Source organism: Chlorocebus sabaeus, chromosome 12 (genome assembly GCF_047675955.1).
Source record: "Chlorocebus sabaeus isolate Y175 chromosome 12, mChlSab1.0.hap1, whole genome shotgun sequence".
Lineage (NCBI taxonomy): Eukaryota > Metazoa > Chordata > Mammalia > Primates > Cercopithecidae > Chlorocebus > Chlorocebus sabaeus.
Window position 1 is genome coordinate 111,123,011 of NC_132915.1, and position 25,099 is coordinate 111,148,109.

Sequence of the window (25,099 nt, forward strand, 5' to 3'; positions counted from 1 at the left end):
GATCCTGCCACAATCACCTTTGTCTTAAATCTTTGCAATCTCCTCTGCGTGTTTCCTCGGGCTGATTCTGAGACTGGGAACCCCAGGAGGTCCTCATGGGTAGCTATGCACAGAGAAGCACCTTCCCGGGGCTTCCGAAGCTCAGTGGTGCTGTGTGGGTGGAGGTCATGAAAGTCGTGTATGTGTCTGACATACACATGACAAAACAGCGCTTAACTGGGAAGTTTCCTGTTCTCAGGGTTTGCCAGGACCTCCGGGTGAGAAGGGTGAGACAGGAGACGTGGGCCAGATGGTAAGTGTGCCTGAGACTCCAACGCCTTGCCGTACTAGCAGCTCAGTTTTGGGGAAACATATGCGTTTCCTCTGGGCTCAGTGGTCTCTCCCCTTTCCTAGGGGCCCCCAGGTCCCCCTGGCCCCCGAGGACCCTCCGGAGCTCCAGGTGCTGATGGCCCACAAGGTCCCCCGGGTGGAATAGGAAACCCTGGTGCAGTGGGAGAGAAGGTGAGGCTTGTGTCTGCTCTGGTGGCAGATTTGTGGTTGTTTGAGGGGGGTGTGTGTGTGTGTGTGTGTGTACATGCGTGCTTGTGTGGGTGCATGCACGTGTGTGTACCTCTCTGTGTGTACACAGATGAGATGTATTCATCTCTATGGGCATGGCTGGGTGATTCCTATGAAAGGCATTTTAAAATGTAGGCAAATACTTGTGAAATGGAACTGGGAGCTCTGACTGTCCATTCATGACAGCCTTTTGCGGAATTTCCAGACAACACCCCACCGGCAAAGCCCCTGCCTCCTTCTCCAAGGCTCAGCTCTGGTGCAGACTATCCCTTAAAGAACTGGTGTTTCTAAGCTTGCAGTTTCCATTTCAGCCGAATTATTTTCTCAAATGGGTCCTCTCCATTTGATCTGATTGGTTTTGGAGCCCAGACTCCGTGAGCGTGATGGACCCGTGTGTGTGTGCGTGCCTGTGTGTGTGAGCTCATGTGTGCAGCATGATGGACCCGTGTGTGTGTGCGTGCCTGTGTGTGTGAGCTCATGTGTGCAGCATGATGGACCTGTGTGTGTGTGCGTGCCTGTGTGTGTGAGTTCGTGTGTGCACACAGGCGCATGTGTGTGCGCCTGCATGCTGGGCGGGACGGCGCTGAGCTGTGACTCCACATCCTTGTTCCTGCATTCGCCTGACTGCAAAAGCACCTCTCTCAGTTCCCCAGGACAAGAGGGAAGACACAGTGTGCATCCATGCACTCGAGCCTCCTGCGCACGGTTTCCAGAGCTTTCTTTCTGATATCAGTCAGGCCATTAAATTGGAAGACGCCTTCCACCACTGCTCATTTTTTATGATACAGAAATTAAAGAGAAATATGCCCTGCTGAGACTACAGGGTGATGGCGTGCGGCTTCCACGCAGAGAAGTGGTGTTTGCCTTGGTGTCTCCGCTGTAGGGCACATGTTTCCGTTCACCGGCTGCCACTGTGGGTGCCCCCTTCCCTGCGCCCCTGTGGCCTGTGTCCCTGAGGACTGTGTGCCTGTCCTCCTGCCTCGGCCCTGGCCATCCCCACCTGGAGTGCCATCCTAGCCACTCACCAGCTTCTCGTAGTTGCCCTCCACAACCCTTGGAGCAGCACTCCGAGAAAGCCTTCACAGCCAGTGTTGCTTGCAACCTGGACACTCTGCCCTGTATCCATCACGTGTCTGCCATGTTCCTCACGCACCTCCAATTCCGGGAGTGTCTGGGGACAGCAACTACTGCCCCAGGAACCGCTGGGTCCTGGGTGCCCAGGGGCGGGCAGGCAGCAGGCAGGATTTGGCAAATGCTTAAAACCGTAGCACTCACCGCTGCCATAACCGCTATCTCCCTAGGGCGAGCCCGGCGAAGCAGGCGAGCCTGGCCTTCCAGGAGAAGGAGGCCCCCCGGTGAGTGAGCGGGCACTGCAGGAGGGTGGGATACGACCGAGCAGGTGTGTGGACGGGGTGCTGGGTCGGAGGCTCTGGCTCTGCCTTAGCTTTTCCATCCGTGAAATGGGAGTTGTAACCCCTCTTGTGCCCGTTTCATGGAATTACCGTGAACAAGGTGTGTGATGTGGGAGGGAGCGTGCGCACGCAGACTTAGCAATAACTACCTGTGCCCCGTGGCCTGCAGGGACTCTGTCCTCTGTAGTGTTTGCTCCTGGCCCCTTCGTGGGCTGCCATAAGTGTGAGGGTGGCTGTTGTCACCTCGTTCCCCTGGACCATGAGGGCCAGACTAGGAATATCCAGGCCTTCTCAGGCCGGATGAGTGTTCACTGTGAAGCCAGTCCAAAGGCGGCTTTCAGGCCCAGGACCAGCTGGGTGGACTCAGGTCTCCTGGTTCTAGCTGCTCCCTCCCCATGAGATCCGTGGAGTCCGTGGACACCCCTTGTGGTCTTCACTGACTGACGTCTGGTCCAGGAGTCAGTCCCTCCCACCTAGAGCTGAATCAGCCTTCGAGGGCTCCCAGAAAGTGAAGGCTCCTCAGGCCCCCCTCAGGGTGCACACAGGAGCTGACTCTGCCCAGGGCTGGGGTGTGACCTGGCAGCCGGCCCCCCACAGGGCTCAGCAGATACTTGGAAAGGCTGGTCTGAATGGGGTGAGAACCGGGGAGGCCCACCGTAAACCGGCACCTGCCTTGCTCTGGGCGGTGACGTGGTTGGCTCTGAGAACTTGACCCTGGTGTCTCTCCTCCAGGGACCCAAAGGAGAAAGGGGAGAGAAGGGCGAGTCGGGCCCTTCGGGTGCTGCTGGACCCCCTGGACCCAAAGGCCCTCCCGGAGACGATGGTCCTAAAGGCAGTCCTGTGAGTAGGCCGGGCACGCCTCAGGGACCCTGCAGCAGGAGCGGGGCTCTGCGCTGGGATCCTTCTGACTCATTGGCTGTGCACTCTGTTCCGAGAGCAGCTTCAAGACCGTTCCACGTCTTGGCTAATTTTTCTAGACACTAGAGGTTTTCATACCAGCTACTGAACCAAAATAGCAGAGATGAGACAGAGGGCGTGGACTGGAGGAGGAAGCCCTGAGTGGTTCTTCTCTGAGGGCCAGGCAGCCAGCTGAGATGTACGAGTGACAGCTGGGCTTTGGGAAGATGCCCCTGCCCTTGGCGGCCCTGATTTTGCATCAGAGGGGCTCCGGAGAGGCACATTCCAGAAGTCTGAAGGTCCAGGTTCTGCTTGCAGCCTGGAGCTCCCAGGAATGGACCTGCGGGCGGAACGCCTGCCCCTTGCTTGGCTCTGGAAAGCAAGAGACAGCTGACCTGTGCCATGCCCACTGGCCGGGCTCGCTGGCTCTGGGACATGCTGCACATGGGAGGGTTTCTGCGCCATAAAGTGCGCTGAGGTGTTGGAATTGCTGGAATGTCCTAGAAGCTGGACGGTGGCAGGTGGCTGTGTTGAGGCAACAACATGATTGGCCCCGTGTGGCCTCAGTCAGGTTGCTGATGGCCTTGGCTGCCTCTTTCTTTCTTCTTTTCAGGGCCCAGTGGGTTTTCCTGGAGATCCCGGTCCCCCTGGAGAGCCTGGCCCCGCGGTAGGTGCACAAAAGGGTAAAGCCACTGGATCCCCACAACGCTGGCCTGCCTCTGCCAGCCCCATGTCCCCTCTTTCCGGTTGTTCTTCGTGATGAACTCTCACTGGGGCAGGCAATGTCCCAAAATGCACTCATGTTCTGGTGATCAGAGCAAGAAGACGCCTTTGAGCCCACTGAGCATGCTCTCTGCTGCACCAGGGTGGATTTCGGTTTTGGGAAGGGACTGGAGATGCAGTGGGAGCTGGTGCGTGAACTCAGGGTGCCATCTGGGGGTCAGCAAGGAGCTCGCGTTTGTTCCCACAGGGTCAAGATGGTCCCCCTGGTGACAAAGGAGACGATGGTGAACCCGGGCAGACGGTGAGTCCACAATCTGGGCTGGCTTCCTGGTGGAGGTGTCAGTGTATTCTTGGGACTTTGCAACTTGCTTGGCTCATGTCTGGGAAAAACTCCAACCTAGTTGATACTGACTCCTTTACAATATTGATTCCCTTATGATATTGCTTCCCTTATGATATTGATTCCCTTACGATATTGATTTTGGACAGTGACAGGCTCATGAACTCCCTCTGAGATGTACGTGCCATCTCAGCAGCAGGTTTGCAGGCAGCCCCAGGGCTTCCACGACCCGCCACGGGCTTGTACAGGAACGTCAGATCTTACCCACAACTCTGCCTAGCAGGGCCAGTGCCTCTCCTCACTGGGCCCTTCCTGCCTTACTTTGACCGAGATCACACTGGACATTGCATCTGACACTTGGCGTTGAGTGTTTTAAACATTGCTTCAAGCCCAGATTGTCTCTCTGGGATGGATCGACCCCCACGGGCCCTGGGCAGGACTGGGCCTGGAGGTGGCCCCTGAGGCCTTGCAGGTGCCCTTGCCCCACCTTGCGCCCAGCCTGGCCAAGCGCAGGGGACTGCGGACCTGAGGGCAAAGGCCATGTCACCGAGTTGAGAGAAGTGTCCACTCAGAGAAGGCGTTAGGGATCAAGCCCCGGGCTGGATTTCCCCAACAGATGCCCCCATTCCACCACGTCCTGGCCTGTGTCCTGGGACGATTCTTGTCCCCGCTTCTGTGAAAAGGGATGCCAGTGCCTCGTCCCTGCCCGGGTTGTGGCGAGGACTGAACCAGTCATTGTGTATCAAGAGTCAGTACCGTGAGTGGGAAAGTTCTCTTCCAAAGTGCAGAAAACCTGTGGGATGGGAGTCAGGGTTCCTTACGCTGTCACAGCCTGGGTGCCACGCTCTCTCAACAGCCTCTGTGGTAGCCCCAAAAGAAGAGAGAGGCAGCTGCAGGACGGCCGAGGAGAGAGTAGACTGAAATCTCCGTGGGTTTTGCCTTAACTGAGTCTAACAGACCTCAGTTCCTGACACTGTTCTTTCTTCCAATACCAGGGATCCCCCGGCCCTACTGGCGAACCAGGTCCATCTGGGCCTCCAGGAAAAAGGGTAAATAATTGTGCAAGCACATCCTTGCCATCAGCTCCCTGCATGAAGCACCCCCGCCCCTTCCCGTCACCTTTTGCTTGGGCCCTGGGTGCTCCGAGCCGCACTGATGTGGAAGGGCTTGGGTGTGGCGTGTTCTCCACTCAGCCTCCACCATATCACAAAATCACAGGCCTGCCCGGCAGACACGGCTGCTCCTTTTAGGACAGGCCGGCTGCCGACACCGTCAGTGGTATTCATTGTGGGAGAAAGACACCCGCAAAGCTGCAAAAGTCCTTTTCCCCTAGCTCAGGTTTTACTGAAAGCCAGAGCAAATGAGAAGGCATCCTTTGCAGATTGAATGGCCCGGCCACTTGCTGGCGGTGCAGTAAACAGCTGCCTGGTGCACCCAGGACGGAGGCCACACGGAACTCGAGGCGTGCACTGCGCCTCCCCATGTGGCCTGAGAGGCCTTTACCTGGGACTGGAGTCCGTAGGACTCATGCTGAGGACCCATGTCCCCGTGGGTAGCCCGGAAGCAGCCTCCATGACCCTACACCCCTGCCCTGCAGCCCGGCACACCCTGAGCGCCTGCACCCGAGCTCGTCCCCCCGCCACTGCAGGACACACTCACCACCTGTTGTTCTCTTACTTGTTTCAGGGTCCCCCGGGCCCCGCAGGCCCCGAAGGCCGACAGGGAGAGAAAGGGGCCAAGGTAACGTGTTTTGGGGCCAGGCCGTGACCGCATGGACCTCCCCCAAGGGAGCCCAGTGGGCAGGGAGTGAACAAGCGTGTGGGCAGAGAAGGCCACGGAGGCCAAGAGTGGCCACCCCAGGGGCACCTGGCTCTTGGCCTACCTGGGGAGGAGACCTGGTTCTCTCTCAAGGAGGCAGCCAAGTGCTGGCCACGAGACTGGGGCCATCTGTCCTGCCCGCCTGAGGGAGGAGGCAGGTGGTGGGTGCGGGATTCAGGGAGCCCAGTGCTGAGTGGTTCTGTCCCCGGGAGCCCTGCGACCTCATGCTTGCTCTTTGAGCCGGCCACACCGCAGCTGCCTACCTCTAAAGCGGACCGTGTCCGATGGTGACCGTGTCTGCTTCGGGGCCTGTGGAGAAGATGGGATGCCGTCACCCATGCAGTTGGCTTGGGCCTGGCCCGGAGCACACAGGAGGTTGTTCTGTCAGCAAGGTGTTGAGGGCCTGGCCTGGCATTGTCTGCCTCCCTCCTGGAGGCTCCTGTTGTTAAGTGAGACGGGAGGTTGTGCGGTTCCATCCCTGCTCAGACAGTGGTGCTGTGACCCCCGGGCTGTGGTTGGCGCAGTCCGCGGAGACTGGGGATCCCTGCTGGCCAGGGAAATGTCAGGATGGAGACTTGGCCAGGGCAGCTTCCCCAGAGAATGTGGAGAATTAGGGCAACCCTGGATATGGGGTCACTCTGGGGCTCTCCCAGAGGTGCCCAGGGTTTCCGAGCAGTGGTCCTGGGCCAGGGTGCCTGGAGCCTCAAGTTCCGGACCTCATTCTGCCCTCCGCCGCCCTGCAGGGAGAAGCTGGCTTGGAAGGCCCTCCTGGGAAGACTGGCCCCATCGGTCCCCAGGGGGCCCCTGGGAAGCCCGGACCCGATGGCCTTCGAGGGATCCCTGGCCCTGTGGTGAGTAGGCTGTGAGGGGCGGAGGGGTTGCCAGGTGGAGGGACGGGTGACCCAGCAATTCATGCGGAGTGTCACTGTGTTTCAGGGTGAACAAGGTCTCCCAGGATCCCCAGGCCCAGATGGTCCCCCCGGCCCCATGGTGAGTGACATTCCCCATGGTGAGGGTAGGGGGTAGGGTGAGTTTGCCGCCCGAAACCCCTGGGATGAGGACTCTGATCCCTCTGCCTCCTCCCACAGGGTCCCCCAGGACTTCCCGGCCTCAAAGGAGATTCTGGTCCCAAAGGCGAAAAGGTAAGAGGGACCTCCCTGCCCCGGCAGTTGTGACTCGGGGCCTTCAAATTTGTAACCCTGGGTCTCAAACTCAACAAGCTCTTGCTCCGTCCCCCGAATCTGTCAAGCACCTGCTTCAAGCTGGTGGTGGGGACCCTGAGAGGTGACAAAACAAAGGAAAATAGACACACTGTGTTTGAGGCTTGGCCCCTGCCTTTGGGGGGTCCTGAGCAGTTCGGGAGATCCCGGAGGCCCCTGCGGTATTGATGGAAAACCTTCCGGCGAGGCGCACAGGCCCCGGCTGATGGATGTGCGGGATCCCAGGTTGCTGCTCTCCCTGGGCTGGGCGGCCTCAGATCCTTCCCGCAGGAGGTGTGGGGACGTTTCTGCAGTGGGAGCAAAGCCCTTTTATTTTTCCTAACTGCTGGGCGTTGTTTTCCACTTGCACTGATTTATTTACAAACATAAAATGTACTCAGGAGGGAGACGGTTGTATATGAAGCAGAAGGCAATGAAGGCCCTCTCATTTCCACTCCGACGTCCGCCACCACTGCCCCCAGCCCCAAGGCAGATGAGAGCTGGGGCTTCCTTGCGGGGCTTGCCATGGGTTCCTAGAAGACAAACGTAGACAGCAAATGTCATGGATTCCTCTTTTCTAAAAAACAGCCCATGATTGTAGTATCTGTAATACTCTGCATCTTTCTTTCCGTGTCAGTCCACAGACTTTGTTTTAGTTCCATATAGGAGCAGGCGTTCGGATTTGCCGTGAGGAAATTGGCGTGTGTATATGAAGAGACAGACAGAGATAAACATTTCCACTCAGGAAAACCCCTTTATCACTTTGGTCCGTCTCTGTGTCTGTGGCTCCCTGTCTGTTTTTAGACATGACTCTGGCCAGCGAAGGACTGCCTGGGACCTGCCATTTCGTCCCCTGGCCGCTCTGTTGAGCTTGTTCCCCTTCCAGGGGAGGCTGACCATGACGTGAAGATTCCTGTGCCATGGCTGTGCTGCATGCTACCTGGCCCACCGTGGCCGAGCATGAGGCGTGGCTCCCTCAAATGCCCCTTCCCGTCTTCATTTTCCCACAGGGTCATCCAGGCCTGATCGGGCTCATCGGTCCTCCGGGTGAACAGGGTGAGAAGGGCGACCGCGGTCTCCCCGGCCCCCAGGGCTCCTCCGGTCCTAAGGGAGAACAGGTGCGTGAGATGCCACTTCTTGTGTGTGGGCTGTCGAGAGGCATTTTGGATCCCTGGGGTAGGCACCCAGGGGACCCAAGGCCCATCAGAGCCCAGAAGGACGTCCACATGTCAATTGAGTCCGGTCATCCTGCTTGGCAGATGGGAACAGTGAGGGGCTGGGCTTGCCCAGGTGCACAGGGAGCTGGGCAGAGCTGTCTCCCAGTCCCATGCCCTGACTGGCAGGCGGGGCTTCCTCCTCATGACCATGGTGGCCCCCAGAGCTGGAGGGACTCCGAAGTCAGGTCATTTTGCCTGGTTCCCAGCCCTGTGGAAGAGCCTGTCACCCGCCGCTTGCCCAGGAGGTCACTGGTGACAACCAGCCGTGTTTGCCAGTGCTGCAGGCAGAGTGGCTGTTCTGGCTCTTGCTTCCACCCTGCCCCCAGCTGCCCCCAAACTTCCCTGGACGCCACTGTAGCTCATTGGAGTTTGCAGCCTCTGCAAACCATAGCCAAGGAAACCCCATGCAGGGAGCTTCACTCTGTCCTACACTCTGAGCGACTTGGAAGTGGCCTGGGGAGGGTGACGTGTGCCATGGAGGCAGGAGAGGGGATGAGGTGACCTGCGGTGTCTCCGTCCTTCCCCCATGAGGGCCACGGGTCCTTATTCCCATGTGGGAATCTTTCCGTCCCGAGCAAGGTGTGACGGACACACACACGCACAATACGCTGTGCCCACGCCTCATAGGATGCCGGGGACAGGGCAGGAGCAGGCGGAGCCCCTGCAGGCTGGGAGTAAGGTGGCATCCTCACCACAGGCTCCAGGGAGGTTGCAGGACATTGCTGAAGGGTGGAGCTCATTGCAAACCCTACATCGCTGGCCACTGTCCTCCATGTCATTGACCATTTTCCTCAGCCGGTGTCCCCAGGTCACAGCAGGGTCCTCAGAGGAGTGCCGCCCAGGGTGTGGTGGCGCAGTGACCGTGAAAATTAGAGAGGCATCCAGGGTCCCCACGGCCAGCAGGAAAGCACGCCTGTGTCCAGCCTGTTTGCTCCCCTGCCCTCACCCCGAACTGTGGTCTTGGCAGCGTTGCTGATGAAGGTGTCGGGTTGGTGTGCAGCCTTGGGGAGTTGTGGGGTTCTTACAATGAGCCACAGCCCAAGTCCCTGCAGGGACGAGGTGAAGGGAGGGAAGCACTCCCTCCCCAGTGAAATATGGCCATCAGCCCTCCGCTACCCTTGCCTCCAGCTTCCGCCCACAGAGAGCTCTGAGTGGAATCCGGGGCTGTGGGGGGAGGGGCTGCAGGTGGCTCCAGCTGCTCAGGTGTCTGTGGCAAAGCTAGCCATAGTTGTTCTGTGCCAGCAGCTCAGCCCCCGAGAGAGCCAGTGGGGAGAAGGGGTCTGAGCGGAGGTTCCATGCTCCAAGGATGCAGAAAGCACATTTACAGACTGGACAGGACAGTCAGCATGGACAGGACTCCCTGCCCAACCCCTCTGGGCTTAGTTCTAGTGGGGAGACCAACACCATGAGCAGGAAACAGCAGGAGGGACCCAAGCCGGGGCTGCAATGTCAGGGCAATGGTTTCTGTATTTCCAATTGAATGTGAAAAGAGGTGCTCATCCCAAAGTCCTCGGTGGCCTGGGGGATGAGAGAGAGTTCCTGGCAGCCCAGCCAGGGGAGCAGTGCCGAGGGCTGGCAGCCTTGGGGTGGATGGTCAGGTCGATGGCTCCCCCGACATGCACAGCCCGGGATCGGAGAGCAGCCACAGGAGGCTGCTGAGGGGCCGAAGGGGCACCGTGGGGAAGGGACAGGGGGAGCCGAGGGGTGTGGCTGGGTGACATGGTCGCAGCTCCGTGGCTCCTCCTTGTCTGAAGGTGATAACCTGCATTTTCTGCTCCTTTTCAGGGTATCACTGGTCCTTCCGGCCCGATTGGGCCTCCTGGGCCCCCTGGTCTGCCGGTGTGTATCTGGGAGGGGTGTGGTCATTCCTGGGAGGGCAGGGAAGGTGGGGGTAAGCCTTGGGGCCTCAGTGTGGGGCTGGAGAATCGTGGAAAAGTCACACGAGAAGCTAGAATTGGGGCCTCCACGGTAGCTTTGCCCATTAACTCAACACTGGGGTCCCAGGAGACAGAAGAAAGGAAGTGGCGTTGCCTGGCCCTGGCTTCGGGTGGGGAAGACAGGGATGGGATACGGTGGCCATTTCAGGGAACAAGGACACTTGTATGTAGGCATCTGGCAGGAGCCCGGCCAGCCTGGCCCAGACAAGAGGAGTTAGCTCCTCTCTGGCAGTGCCTCCTGGCTCTCACATTGCTGGGAGACCCTGCATCCCCAGGACATCCCCACAGCCGCTGGGCCGCAGGTGCACACGGTCCCGGGGGCCCCCGCTGCGCTGAGGGCTGGCCCCTGCTGTGTGCTCTCAGAGAGGTCTAGGGGGTGCATTTCATCAGCCCCTTCTGAGCCAGGACACGCTCTTTTCCGCTGCCCCTGCCCCGGCTGTCTGAGCTGTGGTTTCCTAGCCAGGGTGGGTGGTAGGCCGGCCGGGGGCAGGTAGGACCACCCTGTGTCTGCACGAGGGGTGAGCACCAGCCAGGCCCCGACCCTCCTTCCACTCTAGCCGGGCAAATACAGGCGTAGACTCCTGAGGGGGATGCGGGAGGGAGAGGGGAGAGGGGCAGGGGGCGAGACCAGGCTGGGCAGGATGTGGAGCACGGTGGAGCTGGAGCTGAGACCCAGCTTGCTGACACTCTGCCGTCCTCTCTCTGCAGGGTCCGCCTGGTCCAAAAGGTGCTAAGGGCTCCTCGGTAAGTGACACGCTGCCCCAGCCAGGCCACATGCCTGGAAGGTAGGGGAGGGCGGCGGGTCCCCTGGCACAGGAACAAACCACCCACACATCCATCCTAGCTCAGGCCCTGCTGCTCACGATCCTCCCGTCTTTCTGAACTGACCCCAGCATGGCAGACTGAGGCATGTGAGCTGCTCGTGCCCTGCCCTAGGAAGGGCTCCATCCCTCTCTGTCCTCATCTCAGGGATCCAGGAGGGTATGGGGGTCTCTGCCATTCTCTTCTCTCCTGTGGCTGTGAGGGCCACCTCCCCCACACAGGTCTCCAGGGACCACTCTAGAGCTGAAGGTGGATTCAAAGTCCCCTCATGCCCCTGTGACCAAGGATCAATTCTTTTCTTTCTCCTCAGGGTCCAACTGGCCCGAAGGGTGAGGCAGGCCACCCAGGACCCCCAGGCCCCCCGGTAAGTAGCCCTTGAAGCCCGGGAAGCGGAGTAGGGGCTCTGGCTAGTTCCTAGGGAATCGAGAAAGCAACTGTGTGTGTGACCGCCCCCCGAGACTCGTGAAGCCCGTGTGGCATGCCCAGGCCTTGTCCCTGGCGCACGCAGGCGAAGCGAGCCACACAGTCTGTCCACAGGAAGCTTACAGGCCAACCCTGGGAAGAACAGCTGGCCAGGAGAGAGAGGACACACGTGTGTGTGTGCTGTGTGTATGCATACATGTGTGTGAATGTGTGAACATGTATATGCGTGTGACTGGGCACGTGTGTGCATGTCTGTATGTGTACATGCATCCTGTATATGTGCCTGCATGTGTAATGTGTACATGGTCTGTATGTGCATGTGTATGCATGATGCACGTATGGGTATGCATGCATATGTGTGTGGGACACGTGTGTGTGTGTGTGCATGTGTGCTTGTGTATGTATGTGTGTGTGCATGTGTAGTGTATGTGCATGTATATATGTGTAGTGTGTGTATATTGTGTATGTGCATGCATGGCTGTGTGTATGTGTGCGTGTGTGTGTGTGTATGTACACGTGTGCATGCGTGTCTGGGATATATGTGCGTGTGTGTGTGTTTATAGTGTGTGTGTATACATACATGTGTATTGGTATGGGGAGCACTAGACTCGTGTATGTGTGTGTGTATGTGTGTGCGCGTGTGTGTTTTTAACATGTGTGTGCATGCATACATGTGTGGTGGGATGGGGGAGCACTAGACTCATGTATGTGTGTGTGCACGCATGTGTGTGTTTATAATGTGTGTGTGTATGCATATGTGTGTGTTGGGATGAGGAAGCACTAGACTCGTGTGTGTGTGTGTGTTTATAATGTGTGTGCGTATGCATACGTGTGTGTTGGGATGGGGGAGCCCTAGACTCGTGGATGTGTGTATGTGTGTGTGCATGTGTGTGTGTTTATAATGTGTGTGTGTATGCATACATGTGTGTTGGGATGGGGGAGCACTAGACTCGTGTATGTATGTGTGCGTTTGTGTGTTTATAATGTGTGTGTGCATGCGTACATGTGTGTTGGGATGGGGGAGCACTAGACTCGTGTATGTGTGTGTGTGCCCGTGTGTGTGTGTTTATAATGTGTGTGCGTATGCATACATGTGTGTTGGGATGGGGGAGCACTAGACGAGGCCCTAGAGGCGCAAGGTGAAGCCAGTTTGAACCAGGGCATGGCGAGAGCACTATCGAACACCCCCCTTTGGTTGTGTAGTCTCTCACCTCCCATCATCAATATAGCTGGGGCTTCCTGGAAGTGAACGGCCCCTTGCCTCAGGAGGCATTCGTGTGGCCCCACTGTGTTCAGCCCCAGCTAGGGCTGCAGAGGCAAGAGCAGGGAGACCTGGTCCCTTTCCTCAAGGCTTGGCCTTTCGTGTGGCTGAGGGCAGGATGGTAGATGCAAGCCCAAGGCTGCAAACTTAAGTTTCAGCTCTAGAGAGAAAGGGAAGAGGAGCTAGGGATGTGGCTTAGAGGAGAGAAGTGCTCCGTGCTGGCCAGCACCTGGCAGTGGGGATGGGTGTGGAATGTTCCAGAGGCCAGAGGAAAGGAAGAAAACAGTTCTAAGGCGGACAGATGTCCATGTAGCCCAGGTTGCCAGGCCCCAGGGAATCCTTGCAGATGTGGCCCCAGCTGTCCCTGCTCTGCTCGTATCCTGGGACCCATCCCATCCTCCGTCACCCACCACTGCTCCTGTTCTGTTCCCCAGGGCCCCCCAGGAGAGGTCATCCAGCCCCTGCCGATCCAGGCATCCAGGACGCGGCGCAACATCGACGCCAGCCAGCTGCTGGACGACGGGAATGGCGAGAACTACGTGGACTACGCGGACGGCATGGAAGAGATCTTCGGCTCTCTCAACTCCCTGAAGCTGGAGATTGAGCAGATGAAGCGGCCCCTGGGCACGCAGCAGAACCCCGCCCGTACCTGCAAGGACCTGCAGCTCTGCCACCCCGACTTCCCAGATGGTGAGGGCCCAGTGGGGGCAGGGCTGGCCCCCCAAAGTGGGCATGGACCTGCAGGACACACAGAGTGTGGCAAGGACAGCTCAGCCAGGCACAGTGGAAGGGACAGGATGGACAGCCGCAGCCTCCCCATCTGTGGGGCAGGGGTGCACGGGAACCTCCCCTCTTGAACTTCATGGAGGCATCTCAGGGTGAGGCTGGGTGCAGAGGCCAAGGCTTTGAGGTCCGACCCTCCAGGTTCTCATCTGGTCTTAGCCCTTTTCTGGCGGGGTGACCGGCTTGAACCTCGTGTTCCTGACCTGTCAAGTGGGAATAAAAACATCTCCCAGGAAGGGGTCAGAGTTGCATGAGGCAGTGCATGAGAGGCTGGCACAGTGCCGACAGAAGTAAGGGTCAGTGTTAGGACAGGCATCAGACGGCACGCTCGGGCAGACGGCCTTCAGACTCCGCGATACCGTAAAAACACATCCTCCTTCTCACTGTCATTGCATCAGGCACCAACTGAAGGATAAAATCACATTAGCTTGTCTTCCCCTTGGGAAGTTTGAATGTTCCCCTACAAGATTCGAGGGATGTTCAGAGTTCCAGTAGACTCTGATCCTACATGCATGAGTTTCCAGAGTTCCTTCCAGAACCCTCTCTGCATGTCTGTCCACCCAGAGAGTGGGCCGGACCTCAACCCTCCCGGCCACCAGAACACGTACCCAGCTGCTTGATGCCCCAGCTGTGTTCTTGGCGAATGAGTTTCTCCACATCTCTTTATGGGCCCAGCAGGAAAAGCAAAATGCAATAAAGTAAACCCCAGAAAGGCCTGTGTTGGCGGCATTCCTGGGGCATGCATTTTAACTGCCGGACTGAAATGTCCTCGAGGCTTCCGGAGCCATCCAGGGAGCAATCCTCCTGAATCTGCCTGCCTCCCTCCCCGTCTCTGAAATCCAGGTGAATACTGGGTCGATCCTAACCAAGGATGCTCCAGGGATTCCTTCAAGGTTTACTGCAACTTCACAGCCGGGGGGTCGACATGCGTCTTCCCTGACAAGAAGTCCGAAGGGGTGAGTAGCTGCATCCCTTGATGGCCCCAGGAGGGACAGTCGTCGCAGACAGGGCCATGCTGAGGGTTTCAAGCATTTCTTGTCTATGCAGCTTTAAGACTGAAAGCCAGAAATGAATCAGTTTCGTAAGTGAAACTGTTCTTCCAGAAGTAGACCTTAAATCGTTTTAAGAAATTGTTTAGCCATAAAATAGGTTTGTGCAGCTTGCGGTCAGGAAAGGTTGGAGGGCTTTTCACCTGCCATCCTGCCGTCCCAGGGCTGGGACTCCACTCACCGGTTGAGAAAAGCTTTTCTCCGGTGACTCCGTGGTCCCACTGACCGGAGACCCCCATTAAAACCCTTTAAAGGAATTGGGAGCAGGTATAATAACGTGAGCCCGAGACATCTTCCAAAAGCTGCCCTTTGCCTCAATTCTTATTATCCAGCTTGTTTCTGTGGGTTGGCCCCAGTCCCTCCTGAGTGCTTTGTTTTGAAGTCTGTTTAGTCAAGAATTTGGGGTGGGGAGCTAGGCTCTGTGGAGATTTTGTGGCATGTCACTTAAATACCCACCCCCGTGGCCTTTCGGAGGCCTCGGCTCTGTAGCAGGAGTTTGTGTGCATGTGGATGGTGTGTGGGCACGTGTGGATGAGTGTATGGATGGCATGTGGGTGCATGTAGATGGTGTGTGGGTGTGTGTGGTTTGTGGGTGACTGTGGATGGGTGTGTGGATGGTGTGTGTGAGTGTAGATGCTGTGTGGATGGTTTTGTAGTTGGGATGTGTGTGTGTGTAGATGCTGTGTAGATGGTTTTGTAGTTGGGATGTGTGTGTGTGTGGTCTGTGGGTGCGTGTGGATGGGTGTGTGGATAGAATGTGGGTGCATGTAGATAGATGTGTGGATGGTATGTGTGTGTGTGTAGCAGGAGCATGTGTGTGGATGGTCTGTAGGTGTGTGTGTGGATGGCATGTGGTTACATGTGGATGGTATGTTGGTGCATGTGGATGGTGTGTGTCCACGTGTGGGTGTGGGTGTGCTTTGTGGGTATGCGTGGACAAGCATGTGGATGGTACATGGGTGTGTGGATGGGTGTGGATGGCGTGTGAGCACGTGTAAATGTGTGTGTATGGTTTGTGGGTACATGTGTATTAGCATGTGGATGCTGTATGGGAGTTTGTGGATGGTATGTGGGTGTATGTCTGGGTGAGTGGATGGTATGTGGGTGCATATGGATGGCGTTTGGGTATATGTGAATGATGTGCGGGTACATGTAGATGGTGTGTGTGTGAATGGCATGTGGATGGTGTGTGGGTGTGTAGATGGTGTTTGGGTGCGTGTAGCTGATGTGGGTGTGTATATGGTGTGTGGGTGTGTGTGGCTGGCGTGTGCATGTGTGTGGATGTGTGTGGGTGTGTAGATGGTGTGTGGGTGTGTGTGGCTGATGTGGGTGTGTAGATGGTGTGTGGGTGTGTGGCTGGCATGTGCATGTGTGTGGATGTGTGTGGGTGTGTAGATGGTGTGTGGATGCGTGTGGCTGATGTGGGTGTGTAGATGGTGTGTGGGTGTGTGGCTGGCGTGTGCATGTGTGGATGTGTGTGGGTATGTAGATGGTGTGTGGGTGTGTGTGGCTGATGTGGGTGTGTATATGGTGTGTGGGTGTGTGGCTGGCGTGTGCATGTGTGTGGATGTGTGTGGGTGTGTAGATGGTGTGTGGGTGCGTGTGGCTGATGTGGGTGTGTATATGGTGTGTGGGTGTGTGTGGCTGGCGTGTGCATGTGTGTGGCTGATGTGGGTGTGTAGATGGTGTGTGGGTGTGTGTGCATGTGTGTGGGTGTGTAGATGGTGTGTGGGTGTGTGTGGCTGGCGTGTGCATGTGTGTGGATGTGTGTGGGTGTGTAGATGGTGTGTGGGTGCGTGTGGCTGATGTGGGTGTGTATATGGTGTGTGGGTGTGTGTGGCTGGCGTGTGCATGTGTGTGGATGTGTGTGGGTGTGTAGATGGTGTGTGGGTGTGTGTGGCTGATGTGGGTGTGTAGATGGTGTGTGGGTGTGTGGCTGGCATGTGCATGTGTGTGGATGTGTGTGGGTGTGTAGATGGTGTGTGGATGCGTGTGGCTGATGTGGGTGTGTAGATGGTGTGTGGGTGTGTGGCTGGCGTGTGCATGTGTGTGGATGTGTGTGGGTATGTAGATGGTGTGTGGGTGCGTGTGGCTGATGTGGGTGTGTATATGGTGTGTGGGTGTGTGTGGCTGGCGTGTGCATGTGTGTGGATGTGTGTGGGTGTGTAGATGGTGTGTGGGTGCGTGTGGCTGATGTGGGTGTGTATATGGTGTGTGGGTGTGTGTGGCTGGCGTGTGCATGTGTGTGGCTGATGTGGGTGTGTAGATGGTGTGTGGGTGTGTGTGGCTGGCGTGTGCATGTGTGTGGGTGTGTATATGGGGTGTGGGTGCGTGTGGCTGATGTGGGTGTGTAGATGGTGTGTGGGTGTGTGTGGCTGGCATGTGCATGTGTGTGGATGTGTGTGGGTGTGTAGATGGTGTGTGGGTGCGTGTGGCTGATGTGGGTGTGTAGATGGTGTGTGGGTGTGTGTGGCTGGCGTGTGCATGCGTGTGGATGGGCGTGTGTTGCTATCCCTCAAACATGCACCTGAAGCAGGTCCAATGTTGGTCCAGGCCAGGCGAGGACTGGGTCTCCCTGTCACTCCTGGAAGGTGACCAAGCCTGCAGCTCTCGTGCCCCTGCATCAGCTTGAACGGCCACTCCTCCGTGAGCTCGTGGTTGTCGCGTGGCCCCAGGCAAAGGCCGCCTGTTTCTGGGGCCACAACGGTTTGCTGTGCAGGTCCAGACCTGTGCGCCCCTGCAGCCTCTGCTTCCTAACACCCTCAGTGCCCCAGAAGCGGTTTCCTGCCAGGGGAAGAGCAGCTGCGTTCTCCCCGGGGACTGCCATCCCCTTACCCCTCAATCACGCCCTGACCGTGCTGAACTCAGCACCCGCTTTGGGTCAGGAGCCCACTGGCTACAGCGGAGGCTGCACATGGCTGGAGATCTGTGGGGCTCCGAGTGTGGGGTCCCCTCCCCCACCTGGAGTTTTAACTCCTTGAGAACCTGCCTTCCTAGTGACAAACCTGTTCAGAGAGAACCCAAACACGGGAACCTTCCATCTCAGCTCTCCTTTCCCTCAGTCCAGCCAGAGGCCCTGCATGGAATTCCCTTAGAAAAGAGGTTTCTCGGCTCTTCACGGCCTGCCTCTGCAAACGGGTGGCCGCTCCGCTGTGGAAATCACGGGACAGAGTCCTCCAGACTCAGAGGTTTCCTGGGGAGCCGTGGCGGGTGTTCACGGCACAGCTGTGTGGGGCCGCCGAGTGACCCCAGGGTCCCCCAGTGTTGACCAGCCAGGCGTCCACGGGCTGCAGCCTCGGGCTTGGGCTACAGCTGCTTGGCCAAGGGCAAGTAGAGACGCTCTCCTAGGCGGCCCCCTTGGACCCAGAGGAGGCTCACAGCAGAGGCTGGGGGAGCCCGCACTCGCCCACATCCTGGGTCTCTTCCAGGAGGAAGCTGCCTTCACACCGTCCGGGCTTGGCATGGACAGTGGCACATTTGGAAACGAGAGAGGGTGGGAGAGCTCTGAGTGGGGTGAGAGGCAGGTGGGATACCCCTTTCCTCCAGGGGATCCCCTTTCTGGCCTTCTTGGCACGAGGCCAGCTCAAGAAGGCGGCTGGGGGGATCAGCCAAGAATCAGTTTTCTGTGTCCTCATGGCGCATGACGTGGGCCCCTGTCAGTCCAGGCTGGGGACCGGCCGGCCCTGAGGGCGCTTCCACTCCACACCTGCGGCAAGTGGACCCTCGGGGAGCCGGGGCTCCCCTTGTCCTGTTGCTGGCGGGACAGGTCTCCTCTCAGAGGAGTGGCCGCTCACCCACCCATCCATCCGTGCCTTCCGCGGCGTCACTGAGGCCTGCCCTGCTGGGCCCAGCCTGTGTGTCTACAGCCTCGGCTTCTGAGGAAAGCAGGCCGTAAGTGGGCGCCCTCCCAGGAAGTGGGCACAAGTGCCCCGTGGCAGAGTGAGCCGGCTGCGTATGATCCAGGCAGGCAGCCGGTGAGCAGCCCCCACCTGCACACGTGTCAGTCTCCAAGAAGCCTCTGCCACACACACACCCAGATGCACAACACACACAATACACACCACACATACCACACACAGTACACACCACACATACCACACACCACACACAATACACACCACACATACCACACACCACACACACACAGGATACCACACATACCACACACCATACACACCGCACATACCACACACCACACACACAGATACACAATACCACACATACCACACACAATACACACCACACATACCACACACCACACACACAGATACACGATACCACACACCATACACACCACACATACCACACACAATACACACCACACATACCACACACCACACACAGAGATACACAATACCACACATACCACACACCATACACACCACACATACCACACACAGTACACACCACACATACCACACACAATACACACCACACATACCACACACCACACACACAGATACACAATACCACACATGCCATACACCACACACAGATGCACGATACTACACCACACACAATACACACCACACATACCACACACAATACACACTACACATGCCACACACAATACACACCAGACATACCACACACCACACACACAGATACAGGATACCACACATACCACACACCATACACACCACACGTACCACACACAGCACACACCACACACACAGATACACAATACCACACATACCACACACCATACACACCACACATACCACACACCACACACACAGATACACAATACCACACATACCACACACCACACACACAGATACACAATACCACACATACCACACACCACACACACCACACATACCACACACAATACACACCACACATACCACACACCACACACACAGATACACAATACCACACATACCACACACCACACACACAGATACACAATACCACACATACCACACACCACACACACCACACATACCACACACAATACACACCACACATACCACACACCACACACACAGATACACAATACCACACATACCACACACCACACACACAGATACACAATACCGCACATACCACACACCATACACACCACACATACCACATACAGAGATACACACTGCACACAACACATACCACACACCACACATCAAACACACAGATACATACCACATACGATACACACCACTATACCACACCACTCACACACCTCACACACACCCCACACACATACCATACACCACATATACCACACAGATACGCACCATACACACATGACATACACCACACATACCACGCAGATACACACCACACACACAGATACCACACACACAATACACACCACATACCACACCACACCACACACCACACATCGCACACACAGATACCACACACAGACATTACACACAAATACACACCACACATCACACACACAGATGCATACCACACACCACACCCTCCACACAGACACACCCCACATACCCACATGGCACACACCATGCACACACACACCACACGCGCACACACACCACACACACACCACACGCACACACACCATGCACACACACACCACACGCACACAGTCTGGTGCCGCAGCAGCCAGGCAAGGCTGTGAGGATGGGATGAGGATGCCCCCACCCCTCGCCTGCAGTAAATGTTGGCTTTTATTACCATTCCCTTGGCCCATCATTCATTTTTCATTCATTCATTCATTCCCTCCCTCAGTGACCGTTGCCAGCAGTGACTGAGCACCAGGCGCTGGCCTGGGGACTAACATGCAAAACAGGACAGGCTGAGCGCACCCTTCCTGGGCAGCAGCAGGGGCCAGAGGGCCCGGGCCAGCTCCTCACGCAGCCTCCAGTCTCCCTAAGGGCCGGGGCCGAGCTCCTCACGTGGCCTCCTGTCTCCCTGAGGGCTCCGGCCAGGCTCATCCTCACACGGCCTTCAGTCTCCCCAAGGGCCCGGACCAGGCTCCTGAAGCAGCCTCCAGTCTCCCTAAGGCCCGGGGCTGGGCTCCTCATGCGGCCTCCAGTCTCCCTGAGGACCCTGGCCAGGCTCCTGACGGCCTCCCCGAGGGCCGCAGCCAGGCTCCTCACGTGGCCTCCTGTTTCCCCGAGGGTCCCGGCCAGGCTCATCCTCACACGGCCTTCAGTCTCCCCAAGGGCGGGGACCAGGCTCCTCACACAGCCCTCAGTCTCCCTGAGGGCCAGGATCAGGCTCCTAATGTGGCCCCCTGTCTCCCCCAAGGCCCAGGCCAGGCTCATCCCCCCGAGGGCCTGGACCGGGCTCATTCTCACGTGACCTTCAGTCTCCCCAAGGGCCGGGGCCCTCAGGCTGCATTGGAGGTGCTCGGTGGGGCCTCCCCGCAGCCCCTCGCCTGAGGACACAGGTGCCAGGGGCTGGGAGAGTGTGGGGCCTTGCTCTGGAGGCCAGAGAAGTAACCCTCTTGTTCTGTTTCTCTCCCTCCCCACCTCCCCGCTGCACATTTAGGCCAGAATCACTTCTTGGCCCAAAGAGAACCCGGGCTCCTGGTTCAGTGAATTCAAGCGTGGGAAACTGGTAAGGTGGCCTCTGGCGTCTTTGCGATTGTCACTTTAAACCCGCCCATCTCGTATCTTACAGAGTAAAATGGCCCGCTGGCCCAAAGAACAGCCTTCCACCTGGTATAGTCAGTACAAGCGGGGGTCCCTGGTAAGTGGCCACCTTGGCCTGGCCACCTCGGCACTGCCTGCTTGCGGCACGGCTGGCTCGCGGCTCTGCATGGCACCCATCGCTGCCATGTGTGCCACACCGCTCTTGCCAAACTGCTCCACGTCACGTGACAGCAAGACTCAGCTAGGTGTGGCGTCCTCTTCCCCAGCCCCCGCCACCCCGACAAGAGTGCGTTTCAGCCTGGAGTAGGCGGATGGTTTTCCGTTTCTGTGCAGGGCATCCAGAGCTGGGGGTGGGCCCCAGCCTGAGCTGCGCCTCTGCCCACAGACGGTGCAGCCCCAGGCACCTGAGCACTGAGGTCAGACGCTCCAGAAGCTGCTTTCATTGCGTCTGATGGCAGAGCAGAGGATACAGATCCCAGACCGCTGAAGCCATTCAGAACCCCTTTCTAGGACCTGCACCACGGATCCCCTCTCCCCAGCTGCTCAGGGCTGAGGGGCCGCCTCTCTGCCCGACGGGCTGCGGATTCCCAGTGACGCTGCACACCACTGTACAAATCTTGCTTTTGCTTTTGGGGATCGAGTCTTACGGAATCCATCCCTGAAAGGAAAAGACGTTGTCCTCCCAGGAAGGCACACGTAGGAGGTTCTTCTGGCCGGTGTAGTGCCCAAGAGCGAGTTTGGACGCATTGATGTGAGGACAGCGGCTGCTCCTGCCACGTGGAGTGTCCCCCTAGGAGCCCCACGGGAGCTGGATTTGGGCCCTTTCCTGGAATACAGGGCAGAGTTCCATCTCTTCTCCCAGCAAGTTCAAGGACCACGATTCCAGAACACTGATGGGTTCTGGGTGCCATTTATGGCCCAGATTCTCCTTCTTTCCTTCCCTTCTTGGGATCTGGTGACCCCATTCCCAAGTGGCCCTCAAAGGAGGGCCTTGCTCACTCCGAAGCCAGCCCGTGGGTTCTGCGGCCTCTGGCCTGACCACTTGCCATTGGTTGCTGCACCCTGGCACCAGCCCGAGCCTCCCTGGGTGGACACAGAGGCCATCCTTTCCCCAAGGACTCAGAGCACTGGCCCTGAGCCGCCTTTGCCCTGTCTGCACCCCTGAAGCCTCTCGTCTCGTAGCCCGAAGGCATTCACAGCTGATTATTAATCTCTCGTGCCCTCGTTGTTACGGATTTCAAGTCAGATACCAGCTCCTTTGCAGACACTCCGAGGGTCTCTGCTCACTGTGGCCGTGTTTCTGGAGGCTTCCTGTTTTGTGGTTTGCCGTGGACTTGCAGTCCTCTTTTCCCTTCCTCCTCCTGCTTTTCCTCTTCACCGCCGCCTCTGTGCTGTGTTCCAAAAAGAGCTGCTGGCATACAGAAGGACCTGAAACACCCGGGGACAGGGAGGGCCTGGGACCAAGGCTGCTTGGCCCGGAGGGACAGAGCGTAGGGGATGCTGGTGTGTGGGCTCAGGCAGGGAAGGGACCCTGGGGAGGCTGGGGGCCGAGGTGGCAGGGTCCATTCTGCAGTCTTGCGAGTGGTTACCAGCCTGTGCTCGGCACTGCCCTCTCCCCGCAATGACAGCTCTCAGCCTCCAAAGAGAGCCTCTCACAGCACCTTCCAACATGGGAAAAGTAGAAAGAGCCTGTTTTCCTCGCTTGGAGGAGATGGCTGTGAAACCTCATTTGCAACCTTCAGCCCGAGTAGCCCATTTCTACCTCTTATCCTGTCCCATAGACAGTTGATGAAGGGTGGGGTGAAGGGACGACCCAGGGAACACGTCAGCTTACTTCAGGATCTTTCCACGGCCTTATTTCTAGCTCTGTGAATATCATACGTGGACAAGAGGTAGATGGAGGCCTCTCCTCAAAGATACTGGGTTTTTCAGCTGGGTGCAGTGGCTCATGCTTATAATCCCAGCACTTTGGGAGACTGAGGCAGGCAGATCGCTTGAGCCCAGGAGTTTGAGACCAGCCTGGGCAATATACTGAGACTCCATCTCTATTTAAAAAAAAAAAAATGCAGAAATAGGCTGGGCATGGTGGCTCACACCTGTAATCCCAGCACTTTGGGAGGCTGAGGCAGGTGGATCACCTGAGGTCAGGAGTTTAAGATCAGCCTGGCCAACGTGGCAAAACCCCATCTCTACTAAAAATACAAAAATTAGCCGGGCATGGTGGTGTGTGCCTGTAATTCCAGCTACTCGGGAGGCTGAGGCAGGAGAATCTCTTGAACCCAGGAGACAGAGGTTGCAGTGAGCTGAGGTCGCACCACTGCACTCCAGCCTGGGGGACAGAGCTAGATTTCATCTTAAAAGGAAGAAAAAAAAAAAAGAAAAAACCAGAAATGGGAATTGTATCTGGGCAGGGCTACCCACGATGCACCATATTGAGATAATACTGCAGAGACCCCTCCCACCAGGAGAGCAGGGCCTCACCGTGGGACCTTGGAGTTCCAATGCAAGGCTGCGTGTCCCGTCCCCCCAGGTCCCCCTGCCGCCTCATGGGCACTGGGGGCTTCAGGTCCTTCTGTGTCCGGTGCTGCCCACCGCCGCTCCCTGTGGTGCACACCCTTCCTTGAGTCAGTCATGTTCCCTCCCGGAAGGACGCCGGATGGCACAGCCTGGCGGTTGGTATTCACTTTTCCTCCTCAAGGTTTGCCTCTAAGGTTCTCGTGGCTGCGTCCGAGTGGAGTTCGCCGATAGCCCTGGGGCCGCAGCATGTTCCCTCGCCCCTGGGAAGGCCCAGGCCCCGGGCCGGCTGCTCGCCTTGGGCACATTCTAGTGACATCTGTTGAAAAAGTGGGTCCTGCAGTATGTGCACCCTCCTCCCACTCCTGGTGTCCAAACACCCGTGGTAACACTGAAGTCAGTTCCCTTCCCGTGTTCACTGGGGCTCTTCCGGAGCAGACCAGAGGCAGGGTCCAAAACACACCACCACGAGGCAGCGGTTGCACAGGCGTGGGCAGAGCAGGTCTCAGGCCCTGGCTTTAGCCTGCTTCGTTCCCTGACACTACAAACAGGACAGGCTGCCCTGCCCAGCCAGGCCTTCCCTGTAGAGAGGTCCTTCAAGGTCCTGCCTAGGCTGGGAGAGATGTGTGCTTTATTTCAGGGAGCTAAGATGCATCTATGTCCCCTGGCAGTGTCAGGCTTTTCAGAAACCTTGAGTTTGCAACAGATGCAAAAGTGAGATGCATCATTGCTCAGGATGCCCTGCGCGGGCCTTGTGCCTGGTGGAGCTGAGCAGCCCAGTTCTGGATACCCAGCTAGTGATGCTGGAGAGGCCACCAAAGAAGCTGCACGTTGTCCTTCTCTCATGCCTTCTCTGGATTTGTGCAGAGACTGGAGGGCTTTCAGGGAGGGTCAATGTCCCCAGAGTCCCCGGCTGACCTTTGGCACAGGCGAGGCAGGCAGATGGAGCCACTCTGGCCACAGGAAGCCTGCTCACTGCCCTGAGGGGACACTTCTGGGAAGAGGAGGAGTGACCTTTCTTGAGTGGTCGTGCCAGACATCATCCAGGACCCCCGTGCCTCCAGGAGGGTCCCCAGTCACCCCAGCCATCTGCACAGCCCTGACCCTCAGGCTTGCCTCCCCCAAGCACCTCACTACAGCTGGCCCACTCACTCCCTGAGGCCTCGTGCCCCCTCTGGCTCCAGCTTCTCACAGTCTCCCTGGCCAGGGCCTCGTACATCCTGGGCACCCAGCAGATGGTCATTTGTTCACATAATCTTGTGAGCACCTTCCTTTGCCAGCGTTGGGGCAGGATGATAGGGGGCCAGGGCTGGAGTGGAGGGACACAGGGAGGGCTGGGATGCAGACCAGGGGCCCTAAGCCAGCCCTAAAGGCTGGAGGTGGGGAGGAGCCTTCCCTAGGGGCAGTCGTCTGGACTGTGACCCAAAGGACAGCAGTGGGGGCACCTCCTGCCGGGTGGGGAGTGTCCCAGGCAGAGGGAGGAGCCGGTCAGTGGCTCAGGGGCAGAAGGAGGCCGCCTACTGTCCAGGGCGCAGGGAGTACAGCTGGGAGGGGGGCTCTAAGACCTCCTCCTCTCACCC

General features: G+C 57.7%; 1 protein-coding gene across 2 annotated transcripts in view; it reads left to right on the forward strand.

The window, feature by feature from the left end:
• The window catches only part of COL5A1 (collagen type V alpha 1 chain), a 211,821-nt gene that overhangs the window by 175,916 nt on the left and 10,806 nt on the right, over window positions 1-25,099 (forward strand). Inside the window, exons 47-64 of one of the 2 annotated variants that reach the window (XM_073022087.1) lie at window positions 239-292; window positions 394-501; window positions 1,860-1,913; window positions 2,703-2,810; window positions 3,481-3,534; window positions 3,838-3,891; window positions 4,926-4,979; window positions 5,617-5,670; window positions 6,492-6,599; window positions 6,685-6,738; window positions 6,837-6,890; window positions 7,958-8,065; window positions 9,950-10,003; window positions 10,810-10,845; window positions 11,234-11,287; window positions 13,042-13,297; window positions 14,234-14,346; window positions 20,902-20,970. In XM_073022087.1, the coding sequence (XP_072878188.1) occupies window positions 239-292; window positions 394-501; window positions 1,860-1,913; window positions 2,703-2,810; window positions 3,481-3,534; window positions 3,838-3,891; window positions 4,926-4,979; window positions 5,617-5,670; window positions 6,492-6,599; window positions 6,685-6,738; window positions 6,837-6,890; window positions 7,958-8,065; window positions 9,950-10,003; window positions 10,810-10,845; window positions 11,234-11,287; window positions 13,042-13,297; window positions 14,234-14,346; window positions 20,902-20,970 (1,446 nt within the window). Of the gene's footprint in view, window positions 1-238; window positions 293-393; window positions 502-1,859; window positions 1,914-2,702; window positions 2,811-3,480; window positions 3,535-3,837; window positions 3,892-4,925; window positions 4,980-5,616; window positions 5,671-6,491; window positions 6,600-6,684; window positions 6,739-6,836; window positions 6,891-7,957; window positions 8,066-9,949; window positions 10,004-10,809; window positions 10,846-11,233; window positions 11,288-13,041; window positions 13,298-14,233; window positions 14,347-20,901; window positions 20,971-21,033; window positions 21,103-25,099 lie in introns of both variants that reach the window. The other variant, XM_073022088.1, reaches the window with a different exon arrangement.